The following is a 13,072-nucleotide window of genomic DNA, read 5'->3' as shown; positions in this document are numbered from 1 at the left end:
TGCCTGAGCACCCGGGACTCCGCCCCTCCAGCCGTCCCCACCAAACCGGTTCCAGCTGGAACGAGACGCAGGCTCCCTGACTAGCGAGGGGCCCGGGGAGTCTGTACCAGTTTATCGTGGCTACACCTGGATATTCCCCAGGGGAAACAGAGGCTCCGCACAAGCAGGTCGTCTCACCTGTGTGTGGTCAAATTAGCCTCCCAATACTTTGGACTCTACGTCCTAAGGGTTTCTAGTGTCCCCACCTGGGTTTTGCTGTGCTCATCTGGGGTCTTCCAGGTTGGGTTCTAATCCCTGCTCAGCCTCTGGAGGGCCGTGTGACCTTGGACAAGATGCTCATTCAACCTACTGAACCTTAGTTTCCTCTTTAGTAAAATAAAACCATTACATCCACGATACCTTGGAGGGCCAAGTGCAGTAGGAGCTGTGTAAATTCCTAAGTTAGTCTCTTTACGACTCATGGAGCTTCCCCACCTCATGGAGTCCCGGCCTCGCCCCTGCGAGTCCGCCTACTCACAGTCCTGGCCCTTGCTCCGGGCCTTGTCCCTCTGGGCTGCACCTACAGTAGGTCTACCACCTGCATATCCAGTTTCTGCCCCCCACCTGCCTTCCTAAGTGACCTAGACAAGCCCCTGCCCTTCTCTGTGCCTCTGTTTTCCAAATGTAAAATGGAGGAAAATTTACTGAAGATGATACAGTCTTTCCAATACCACTGTTGTGACTTTTGCATAAAGTTATAAGGATAACAGCGGGCTTCCCCGGGTGGCTTGGTGCTAAAGAATCTGCCTGCAATGCAGGAGATGCGGGTTGGATCCCTGGGCTGGGAAGATCCCCTGGAGAAAGAAATGGCAGCCCACTCCAGGATTCTTGTCTGGGAAATCCCATGGACAGAGGAACCTTGCGGGCTACAGCCATAGGGGCACAAGAGTCAGACATGACTGAGTGACTAAACAGCAACAACAAAAATATTAAAAGCAACTGTTTGTTTTTAACATTGATGCCAGGCACTACCATTTTGATGCCAGCCACTGCACGAGGCACTTTGAAAATACTAGCTTACTCTGCCCTTCTCACAGTCACTGGGCTACACCAATACCATTCACTTAGTCTTTAGATTGACTACGTGGGAAAATTCAGGAAGCCCCGAAGCACAGCCTGACTGTCTTGCTGTGTGCCAACCATACGCAGCCCTGTTTTGCCTCCATCAGCTACTGAGCCCTCCTGCCTCAGGGCATTTGTACCACTCTTCTCCCAGCCTGGAGTACCTCCCCACCACTACTTCTTCCCTCACTTCCTTCAAGAGTTTGCTCAAACATGTTTCTCAATGAGGTCTACCCTGGTACCCTATTTATGCTGCAATATCCCCCCCCACCCCCACTGGCACTCCCAGTACTCCTTGCCCTACACTACTTTCCAATAAGCCATATACTTAGGGGACATCCCTGGTAGTCCAGGGGTTAAGAATCTGCCTTCCAACGCAGGGGATGTGGGTTCAATCCCTGGTTGGGGAGCTAAGATCCTACATAGCAGGACAACTAAGCCCACGATGTGCAGCGCGACACAACCACAAAAAGATCGTGCCACAACGAAGGCTACAACCTGACACAACCTAAATAAATAAATAAATATTTTTTAAAAACCCATATACTTATTTGCATTATTTATACTGACTGCTTTGTCTGTCCTCCAACCTGCCCATCTGCGCCCCACAAGAGTGTACTCTCTATGAAGGCCAGGGTTTCCATTTTGTTCACTGAGGTGTCCCTGGTCCTGCACCACCACTTCGCTGGTGGAAGGTGATCAGTAAACTCTAACCAATGAAAGGGATGTCCCATGGCAAGGCTCCTGTCCCTCATGGAGGGAGGAACCTCGTGGAGGGCCTCCACGGTTCAATGTAAGCACCTTAGTCTCTCCTCCTTTGGCCTGACCTCTCTGCCCTTGAGGGAGTAAGGGATGTTTTTGTCTCATTCAGAAATCTGGGGTTTCCAGCCTGCCCACCAGTCCTTGAGCCCAATCACTGTTTCCCTGAGAAGGTTCTACCGGTCTGCCAAAAGTGGGACTTTGGAGAGTGACTCAGTTAACCAGGGACTTCCTGGTCCCAGGCTGGGTGGGGCCAGGGAGGAAGCCCGCATTCCGCCCTCTGTGGGGAGGGCCCTCGTTCAGGGGGCAGGAATTCTGGCTCCTCATCACTCACTCTCGGAAGGTCTCTTGGACACTCGCATTATTCTCTGACTCTATGTTCCCTGCCCAAGCTCCCTGGGCCTTGCCTGGGCGAGAGCACAGCCTCCAATCCATCCTGCCTGTGTTGTCAGATGAGTCTCCTTGAAACTCCTGTGACCACACTGCAGCTCTTTACCAGAACCTTGGATGCGCACCCCTCAACATCCACAGAATAGTGGGGAACTCAAGTCAGGCTGACCAGGCGGGGAAGAGCTCCTTGACCTACTAACTGGGTTACCCTGACTTAACACTCACCTCTTCTAGGCTACAGTTTCTTTATAAAATATGTCAACATGTATGTGTGTATGTGTGCACATGTGTGTGTATGTGCGTGTGCATGTGCATGATTAACTGGGCTAAATCAGGAATGTCAGATAAGTGAAACTCTCTTGGCCAAAACAGACATCACTAATCGATGGTGCCACACTTCTCTGCTTAACTCACTGTCAGTCTTGAGCTCCAGGGATCAGGAATGACACCTGAGTTGAAGCCTATTTGCATCGCTGGACATGATGGTGTTTGAGGTTCCTCTCAGCCCTGATGCTCTGGAAACTGGAGTGTCCAACCTGACAGGAGCCTGTAGCGTGATAATCAGAGACTGTGGAGGGTCAGGCCTGGGACAGGGCTCGGGGGATGAGGCCACCTGGAAGGTTGGCTGCTTACTGGAATTTTGTCAGCCTTCCTTCCTGTGTCTGTGCAGAAGAGAATGAATCAGAGAAGAAACTGGGGGAGTTCTGGGGGAGGGGAGAGGGAACAAAGAAAGGAGGACAGAGCTTTCTGTGACTCAGATAGGAGGTGTTTGGGGGTCTCCAAACCCAAGCCTCACAACATAGACGGAGAATCTGGGGCACAAGAAGGGGCCAGGATCCACCCAGAGTGACTTAGCAGAGCAGAAACTAGATCCAAAAAGATCCAGGGTGTTTCCCAGGCCAGCAACCTATTCCAGCTCACCCTAGAGCCTCAAGCACCACCAGAGAGTGACCCCAGGTGTGTGGACCTCTGTGCATGTACACACGTGTACCCACGTGCCCATGCAGAGGATGCAGCTGGCGCAGGGCAGGGGTGGGTATCACCCCACAGCCCACCACCATTGCAGCTCCTTAGTGATGTCACAGCCTCTCTTGTGATTCAGAGGGAGTGGGAGAGAGACAGGCTGGGGAGGGAGAAAGGCCAGAAATGGAGAGAAAAACGGGAGAGAGGGTGGTGGGGAGAAATAGGGCTGAAGGAGACAGAAGGCTAAGATGATGGTGGGGAGGGGAAGCTGGGAGAAAGGGATGGAGGGAGGGTGGAGAGGAAAGGAGGTGGGCAGAGTCAGAGATGGGAGGAGGGGGAGGGCGGGCATTCTCTGTTCTTTTCTTTCTCAGAAGTGGAGAAAGAGGAGGGAGGATGGGGCAGACTGAGGGGTACCCAGGGGCCTTCCTGGAAGGTCCTGTGGCTGGGGAGGGGCATGTGTATGTACCTAAATGTGTATGTGCTGCTTCCCCCACCATCCCAGTAGGGGCTGACCCCCGCCTGCCTGCCAGTCACCTGCCAGAGCTATTTCCGGAATGTGGAATCTGGGTCAGAAAGGGGGAGGGAGAGAGGGGGTGTCTGAGGAGGCAGCGCTGGCAGCTGGGAAGCTGGCCAGCTCCTAGCGGGTGGGTGGGTGGGTGGGAAGCTCCATGCCTTGCCCAAGGCCACTGGGGAGGGGTCTGCCCCGGCCAGGCTCTCACTGTCTCAATAATTGCCCCCCACATCTCCCACTCGCTGGCCAATGGCCTGAGAGCATATATGCCCATGTGACAGTGACAAAGAGCTTTCACGCCCCTTAGCAACTTGGGGACTTAGAAGAGCCCTTGTTGGGCTCACTTCTTAGAGACATATGCTGAGGACAGGGGGCAGCCTTCTGAGCAGAAGAACCCTGCAGGGAGACAGTGGCTGAGGGAGGGTGTGCCTGTGCATGTTAGGGTGTGTCTGTAAGGAGGGAGGTGATGGAAGGCAAGACTGCCACGTACGGTGATACAGGTTGTACACAGATTAAGGATGCCACATATAGGAGAGGGTGCTGTTCACAACATAGACATAATTGAATTATATATTTATTATGACATGTTTGTGGCAGATGGCAGCACAGGATCTAAGCCTAATAAAAATTGTGTGACGTGATAATATTGCAACAGATGACAGTTAAGTGTCTTTCCTAACCCAGCACTAAGGTATCTCAGGAAACAATTGCAGCTCTGGGCAGAGGTCTGAAAATCTGGTGACTTTGGTTTTCCCTGGAAGACAGGTGAGTTTACCTGCTGAGCATGAGGGAGTCAGAGGTTGGAGTAGAGAGAAGCAAGAATGTAGTGGTCACTATGGAGACCTGGATGGAGGGCTGAATGGGGAAACAGAGTGGTGGGGAGGGGGGAGATGTTTTTGGTGGCTCCAATCTGGTAGGGGCACAATTTCCTCACTGGTGTGGAGGTGGCATGAGCCTTGAAGAAGACACACACATATGTGAGAGCATGTGCAACTGTATGTAGCAATTAGGTGTATATGTGTGCATACATGTGAGAACACCAATGTGCATATGCTTTTATATGTTTTCTTAGAAGTCTAAGGGTTTAGAATCTTACATATGTCCACAAATAGGTATATATGTGCACACATGTCTGGGTAAGGTGTCAGATGTTGCTACCAATACTTTTTAATTTAAAAATACATTAATTTAATTAATTAATTTGACTGTGCTGGATATTAGTTGCAGAACACCGGATCTTTAGTTTTGGCAGGTGGGATCTAGTTCCCGGACCAGGGATTGAACCCAGGCCCTCTGCATAGGGAGCGCAGAGTCTTAGCCACTGGGCCACAGGGAAGTCCTCTCATACTTTCCTGAGTATCTTGATTTGGGCTTAAGTCCCCAAACTGAGAATAATTGGAGCCCTCCCACCTCCCCCACCCCCACCTTTCCTACATTTAGAGCCAGAAATGCTGGATCATTCATATGGGAGGTGCAGAAGGGGCTGTGATTGAATTTTTGGCCTCAATCCTCAACCCTTCCCTATGTTCACGCCCTTTGCTACATAACTGCAGTTTCTCCCACAAAAGGTTGAGTGTATTTCCCTGGACCTTGGCTTTGGGCTCACGTGACTTGCTTTGACCAACCAGATGTTCACAGGAGACTTGAAATGTGCTTGTACAGTGGGCTTAGCCCTCTTATACTTCTGCACCTCCGTGAAAAGCACATGGCATGGCTTGGGCACTGATTCCAGGAGCGCACTTTCGTCCCAGGAGGAGAAGGATATAGGACATGTGGAGCAAAACCAGGTGACTCGAAAGCTCATGAATGAGAACAAATGTGTATTATTGGGTGCCGCTGAAATTAGATGTGCTTGCTTGTTCCATGGCATTATTGTGATAATAGTTGATATATACAGAAATTGATACCAAGAGTGGGGTGTATGAGCAATAAAAATAAAAATATGTAGCACTGTCTTCAGGACCAAGTGGTACACAGTGAACTGTCACTGGAGGCTTGAAAAAATGTGACCTCACACTATGCAGAGACAAAATGCTTGCTAAAGCTCCATCTATAGTAACTTGAAGAGAACCAATGGATCTGGGCAAGATGGTTTCCAGGTAAATGTTGAAAGCAAGAGCTGGTGCCTCTGGGCTGAATTTGATAAGGACTTAGAAGAAAGAGTGGAGTTAATAAAAGATATAGGGAGTGTTGAGTGTTTAGAGGGAATACAGAGAGCTCAGAACTTGGCTGAGTTGGAAAATAAATCAGTCAACGCTTCTCCAGCCAGTAAATCAGTCTCAAATTAATATGCAGCCCGGGGACAAAGATCAAACCAAGGTCATGGCCAGTTAAGATATAACATGTGGGCCAGATCCAATCAAGAGCATGGTTACAACATCTTTTATTAATACTTGAAAATAATAAGGTACCATTTAGTAGATGCTCTCAGCTGCTCAAAAGGGCTTCCAGAAAGTTTAAGACCATGGCCCCATAGAAGCACCCAAAGTACTCATAATTGAGTAGAGAGAGACTGTCCTAACTCAAAAATTAATGGTGTAGTTTTTGCAATATGGAAGTTAAGTGGAATACAATACATAGAAAACCCATAAAGTGTTTGAGGGAGGTGTGTGGCCAAAACTATGATCGCTTAGGCTAAAGAGACTGAGACCATTCAAGGTGTAAAAAGACAACTTCCTTCAGGCAGGAGGCAGACAACAACAGTTCGTCAACTGCCCAAAGACCTATATTCTCCAGTGCTTTCTTTAGACATGGCCAAAAAAGGCTAATGGAAAAGGAAGGACTTCTGGAGAGCTATAGAAAACCATGGCTTAGGGCATCAACCCCAGGGAGCAGACCTTGGGCCTCATCAAGAGATATTCCCTCTCCCAGAGTATCTGCCCAACATTTGCCAAGAGGGACTTCACAATGGCCATGGATCAGTAAGTCTCTGAACCCCTTCCCCCTCCTTCTGAACAAGAATGTGACCTGCAAGTCATCCTGTCCCTATTTCACCAACGCATGCTGTGTGTGTGTGTGGGGGGGGGGGGGCGCGTTGTTTGGGAGGTGGGAGGTAGATACCTTTTTTTCTTTTTTTAGGTTTTGGGTTCCTCAATCAAGAGGAGCCGCATCCAGATTTGACACAGATCATGAGATCTTTTTTTCTTCCTTAAAAATATATTTATTTATTACTGAAGGATAGTTGATTTTCAGTGTTAATTTCAGGTGTACCATGACATCCTGATGTTATGGTTGAATGAGATTTTTCAGGATCTTTGAGATAAGGGTATTTTCTGTAAGAGGGACAGGAATAAATGTGGCCAAGAAAGTGGACCACAGTAGATTGAATTACTGACCCTGATTCTTCACCCCTTCCTCAATCCTCACACTTTACCATATAAATCAGTTTCTTACACAAAGGTGGGAAGGTACTTCTCCATCCCTTGTCTTTGAGCTTAGTCATATGACCCCCTTCAACCAATAGGATTTTTGTAGATATTATGCAAGCAGGGACCTTGAAATGTGCCTGTGTAGTTAGGCTTGCTCTCCTGCGCTTCTGCCATCACGACAAGAAGAACATGCCCTGCCAAAGCCACTGATCCCAGGACACTTTGGTCCCGGGAAGAGGGTGAAAAACATGTGGAGTACATTCCAGCTGACCACAAATGAGCACAAAAGAAATAAATGTTACTTTTTTTTACACCTCATTTGTGGTTGTGTGTTATGCAGCAATGTTGTATCAATAGTTGACCAATACAGGGTTCCAAACAGTTCTGAGACATGTGGCCCAACACCCAACCTCAGCCCATTCATGAGTGCATGAGGTAGGGGGAGATTAGTGAATGAGGGTTTATTTGAAGAAAATTGTTGGAGGTGCTATTTGATTCCCCAGGCTCACCTTCTGCTTAGAGAACTTCCCTTACAGGACTTTCCTGGTGGTCCAGTGTGTAAGACTCTGTGCTTCCACTGCAGGGGGCATGAGTCTGATCCCTGGTCGGAGAACTAAGAAGATCCTGCAAGCGGCATGGTGTACTCACACCCCCACAAAAAAAAAAAAAAAAAGAGGGAGAATTTCCCTTGGGCCTGGTGATGTGGAGAATCTGATCCTTCACCCAAGGCTCTTAGAGGACTGGAATAGGGTGTCTGGGAGAGTCGGGCAGAGAGATTCCCTGGATTTGGAGGCCAAACAATGTGGACCCCAATGCCTGCTTGAGACTCCTAACATGGAGAGGCTGGCAGGGTTAGCTGGAAGGACGGGTGTAGCAGACCACCCTGTACTTTCAGAGTTCTGCAAGGCACAGGACCCATTGTCATATAGGTTAAGTCAAGCTGGGGGAGACAGTAGGGCTGGAGTTGTCTTCAGAGGAGTCTGTCCAAGAAGCCTGCCTGGCAGGGGCAGGTCCCCTGGCAAAGAAAAAAGGCTGAGTGGGGAGGAGAGGGACCACTGGATGGAAAAGCTGAGAGGGAATAAGCAGCAGTGGCCTGGAGGAGGGTTGCCCAGGCCAGGAGGGGAGGCATCATGAGGGCCTTCAGGACAGAAGAAACTCCAAAAGCATCACCTAAGAGAAAGAGCTGCAAGTGGCGTCTGTCCCATAGAAAAGTCCTGATGCTAGACAACCCCTGCATTAGTGACCTTCCCCTCCCACTGGAGGAACCAGCAATGGCCACTGGTGAACAAGGAACCCAGGAGACATTGACCACCATGCCCAGCTCCCCACTGTGGGCTTTCCAGCCCAGTCAAGCCCTAGCTGCCAGGTGCATGAGGTCTGAAGTGGATGAGCCTGGTGTTTTGAAATGAGGCCAGACTCTCAAAATCTGAAAACGAGACTGTTCCTTAAGGTCTAAAAGTGATAGGAAAAGCTCAGGAACCTGCCCAGATACCACCCATGATTTGAAAGGCAATAGTGAAACAAAGTGGTTTCTTGCTCTGTCCCCAGCCAAGTTCATTCCAGTCAACAAGCTGCTTTCTTGTGTATAGAATTCCTTGAAATTCAGGCTCATTTGTTCACATCAAACACCAACTGAGCACTTGAAACAAGTGTCTTCTACAATAATCCAACCCCAAATGCCTTTGATTGTCAGGAGGCTCTGAGTCAAGACTGAGAATCAGTAACAACAACTACATTTGTCAGCTCCTACCGCAGGCAAGGCCCCACCCACCTAAGCCTCCCCAGGCACAGACTTACTTCATCTGCAGGAGAGCTCTCTGGGATCTGGTTTATGCTTCAATTTATAGACGGGGAAACTGAAGCTCGGGAAGGAAAAGTTGCTGGCCTGAGTGAGATCAGAGTTCTGTCTACTAAGCCAGAAACTGTGCTATGATTTTCCTTGGTCTTGATATCATGGCTTGCTCTGGGAGAGAGGGTCCCCCTTTTCTCTGATCATCCCTGGGTTATCATCAGAGAACTCAGAACAGGTATCAGGAAGGACAGGGTGTCCCTGATTGTGAATATGAGAGACACCTGCAAACTCACCCCTTTGAGACGTCCCAATGCAATCCCATTCTCTTCCCTGCAGGGTCCCGCCCTCCCCACAGGTTTGCCTAATCCAAACAGGTAAGTAGGGCTTCAGTGAGCCCTGCCTGCCAGCAGAAGGCTGCTCTGAATCAGGGTTTAGAGACCCGGGGCCAACAAGTATCTCACAAGCTAGACCCCTCCACCCCACTCCCAGTGTTGACATCTCTCTCTGTGACCCCCTCCCCCACGCCCCGTTTGAGCTCCAGTTTACCAACTGGTGGGAAGTTCAGCCCCAAGGGCTCCTTCTTTGCCTAACCACCGCTCCACTCCTGGCTTGCCCACTATGGATTCCTTTCCATCTGCAGTCCACCAAGCACGGTCCCAGGGGCCCCCTGGCAAAACAAACGAACAAGTCCCGCCCCCACCTCGGTACTCACTCGGAAGCGTACGACTATTGCTGAGGCTGCCGGTGCTGGGCGGTGGGGAAAGGGACTGCAGGGAAACACTGTCCTCCTCCTGCGAGCAGCCCGCCTGGATGGCGCGCAAGTAGCTGTGGCTGCGGGAGCGGAAGTAGCTGGGCAGCGGCAAGTCTAGAGCCTCAGCCGCAGTCGACTCCGCTTCACTGCAGGCCGACTCGCAGGCCGCCTCGTACTGGTCGCTCAGATCTGCCTCCCGGACCTGTCCGGGCAAAAGCAGGCATCAGGGGCCATCTCCGCCCATTCTGGAGGGATGGGGGGGCTTGGTGGTCGGTTCAGCTGCAGAGCTGGAGTCTGGTGCTGCAACTCAGCCCACCTTCCTGCTCGCATCTCACTCGGGGCACAGGATGGGCAGAGGGAGCCCTTAAGAAATAGACAGCCCCTCTCACCTCTCTGGGCCTCAATTTTCCCGTCTCTAAGATGGAGGAGAAACTGTTCAATATACTTTCTGGGATGTTAACTAGGTTATATCTTGTGTGTTCAGACTGATTAACTAATAGATTTTGAGGTTACATCTGAAGTCAACCAAAAAGAAGGCTATACTCAATTAGTAATGTTTGCCTTGATGGTTGGAATGGGGAGGTGGCACTAGATGTGCTAGACATTTACCATCTTATGGTCCAATTCCTTCATTTTTATAAGCAAAGAAACTGAAGGCAACTGAGGGGAAGATATTTGCCAGGTGCACTCAGTGAGGAAGTAGCAGAATCAATACTCCAAATGTGTATTTAAGGAAGATTAATCTAGCCCTGGGATACAGAAAGGATGTTGGATAGAGGGTGTGGAATGGAGGCAGAGGCCAGAGACGAAGCGATGCAATAGTCTGGTGAGAGAAAATAATACTGGAATGAGGGTAATGGCAGCGAGGATCAATTGGTGATGTCTGCCAAGGGCAGTGTGGAGAATGGTGGTATATGTGCTGTTTGCCATCTCACATTTAGCTCAACCTCATCTGGATGGTTTCTAGGCGTCCCTCTAGCGAAAACCATTCAAGATCCTACAAGTCTGCAGCTGGAGTTGTGAGCATGGAGGGGCCTCACCATACATATACCCTCCAAGAGTTCTGGAAGGGTCTGTCTGACCCAGGTCTAGGCCATCTTGGTACCTGGGGATCACAAAGTATGAGCTGAGGAGTGAGTCGGCCAAAGATGGACACTGGGTGGGGGTCTTGGGAGACACCTGGGCTAGATGGCAGGGCAAAAGTTGACTGAGCACCACGTGGAGGAAAAGACGAGGCTGGGCCTGGGGCCAGCTCTGCCCTGGACCTGCTGTGCAACCTCAGGCCAGCACTACCCTTTAGACCAGTGTTTCCTCCTCTAAATGAAGTGGAACGCCTGTGAACTTTTCAGGTCCTGCACCAGATAAAGTGGCCAGAGGAATCATTACCCAATTTAGAGTATATGTTTGGGAAGGTCTAAATTTGCTCTGTTTGATATGGTAGCAACTAACTGTGTGTGGCTATTTAGGTTCAAGTGAAATATAATTTTTAAAAATTTCACTTCCTTAATTACACTAGCCACATTGCACTTGCTCATGCTACCTTTATTGGACAGCATGGATTATAGAACATTTCTAATTATCACCAGGTTCTATCAGACAGCACTGATAAATTAACATGTAGGCCATGTAACATATCCCAGAAATCACCTGGAGGGGGTATTAAAGAGACAGGTGTTTATCCTCCAGAGTTGAAACCTGAGAGGCCCTTGTGATTTTCAAAAGGCAATGAGGTCTTGCTTCAGGATTGCATGGTAATGGCCCAGCTTGGGAGCTAGACAGCCAGAGTTTCACTGCCAGGTCCATCATTTGCTCACAATATGAATGTTAGCGAGTCACTGAACCACTCCGTGCCTCAGTTTCCCCATCTGTAAAATGGGGGCTAATTAGGGACCAGATTTCACAGGATGGTGGTCAAGATTAAATGAGATAATTCATATCACATGCTTTGAAGAGTGTCGGGGTGGGGGGAAAATCAGTACCCAATAACCTGTACCTGTTATTACAGGCAGCTCTGTGGGGTGATTGCAAGGATTTGTGAGTGTTGGTTAAGATGCTCCCAAGCTCTCGGGGAGAGGCCAGCTGGTTAGTGCTGTTGGTATGTGTACCACTGAGGGCACACTGTGTGTAGGGAACCTCCCCTGGAGGTTTTATCTGTGAAACATCACATCCTTATCACAAGGCTGTTGAAGGAAGGAAGAGATCACCTGGCCCACTGTGGGCTCCCCAAAGACCCTCTGCATCAGTGTGACCAAGAGGAACTCTGAAATGAGGGTGGGAGGTGCATGAGGCATCCACAGCTGGAATCAGGAGATGTAGGGTCAGTCCTAGTTCTACCAAGTAGGCCATGTGGCCTTGGGGCTGGGGCTGGGGGGTGGGGGGAGGAAAGGACCACTTCCGGGGGTAGGATGGGTATGCATGGGAGGGGGCACCCTTAGGACAGGCAGACAGTGCCAATACCAGCATCATCTTCACCAACTTTGGTAAACTTGAAAAGTCTCTGCATTCACTCCAGAACCCTAACATCCTTAAAGATCTTGATGGAACCCAAGAAAAGAGATAAGTCAGAGGATCTGGGGCCTGGAATGTGGAGGCCAGTGTCCCCAGCCCCTGATCTGTCCAAATAGAACAGTCTTGCCTGGCCTTTCCCAGGCTTTGGGGGAGAAGACAAGGAAGGGGCTAGAAGATCTCAGGATATGCCTTCCCTTATCCTAGGGTTACTATTTTTTTAAAAGTAGAGTTGATTTACAATGCTGTCCTAATGTCCTGGGGCTATTCTTGACTCATCCATAGAACCTAACTCATTCTTTTCCATTTTTGAGAAGAGGAAACTGAGGCCCAGAGAGGTGAAGTGACAGGGCCAGGGAGTGAAAGGTCCAGGTGCCAACAGGAGCCCCAATCCATCCTCCTTGGAGGAGGTTTTCCTGGTGCTAGCTTGCTTGCACTTGTCCGGGTTAGGGGCCAGGACACTGAGGTGCCTAGGCCCAGCCCCGGACTCTGGGATGGGGCGGCAAGAGAATGGCAAACATACTGACCTGCTGTTCGTGGCCAAACAACTGGGGGATCAGGGAGGCCTGTCCAAAAATCTGCAGGAAAGAGATGGGGAGGGTTACGGGGAGACCGAGGCTGGGGGCTGGGGTGGGGTCTTCAGGCTCAGCTACAAGAGAACTTGGGGCTGGTCTAACCTCCTCCCCAGACTGGCTGGGGCCGAGTTACTAGGAGGTTTTGGTTTCCTCCAGGGATAGGAGGCTCACTCCTTCTGGGACTGGGTTTATTAAGTGTTTCTCCTGGGACCATGGATGTCCTGTCTGCTGCCTCTCAGCTGGGCAGGTAGCCTCCCAGGATCTATAGATTAGGGGCAGAACCTGGATGCTTCTCTTCCCTGGTCAGGGCTTACCCAGTCCAGTGCCTGGTGGGAGGGGAGCTTCTCCTGGTAGGAA

At 50.0% G+C, this 13,072-nt stretch overlaps 1 protein-coding gene across 3 annotated transcripts in view; it reads right to left on the bottom strand.

The window, feature by feature from the left end:
- DLGAP4 (DLG associated protein 4) overlaps window positions 1-13,072 on the bottom strand; it is a 138,929-nt gene that overhangs the window by 65,025 nt on the left and 60,832 nt on the right. For 2 of the 3 annotated variants that reach the window (XM_043884382.1, XM_043884385.1), the window contains 2 exons: window positions 12,668-12,718; window positions 9,597-9,837 (listed from right to left, as the gene is read on the bottom strand). In XM_043884382.1, the coding sequence (XP_043740317.1) occupies window positions 9,597-9,837; window positions 12,668-12,718 (292 nt within the window). The remainder of the gene's footprint in view (window positions 1-9,596; window positions 9,838-12,667; window positions 12,719-13,072) is intronic. The other variant, XM_043884381.1, reaches the window with a different exon arrangement.

This window comes from Cervus elaphus, chromosome 23 (genome assembly GCF_910594005.1).
Source record: "Cervus elaphus chromosome 23, mCerEla1.1, whole genome shotgun sequence".
Taxonomy (NCBI): Eukaryota; Metazoa; Chordata; class Mammalia; order Artiodactyla; family Cervidae; genus Cervus; species Cervus elaphus.
This window is presented reverse-complemented; position numbering and strand designations above follow the sequence as displayed.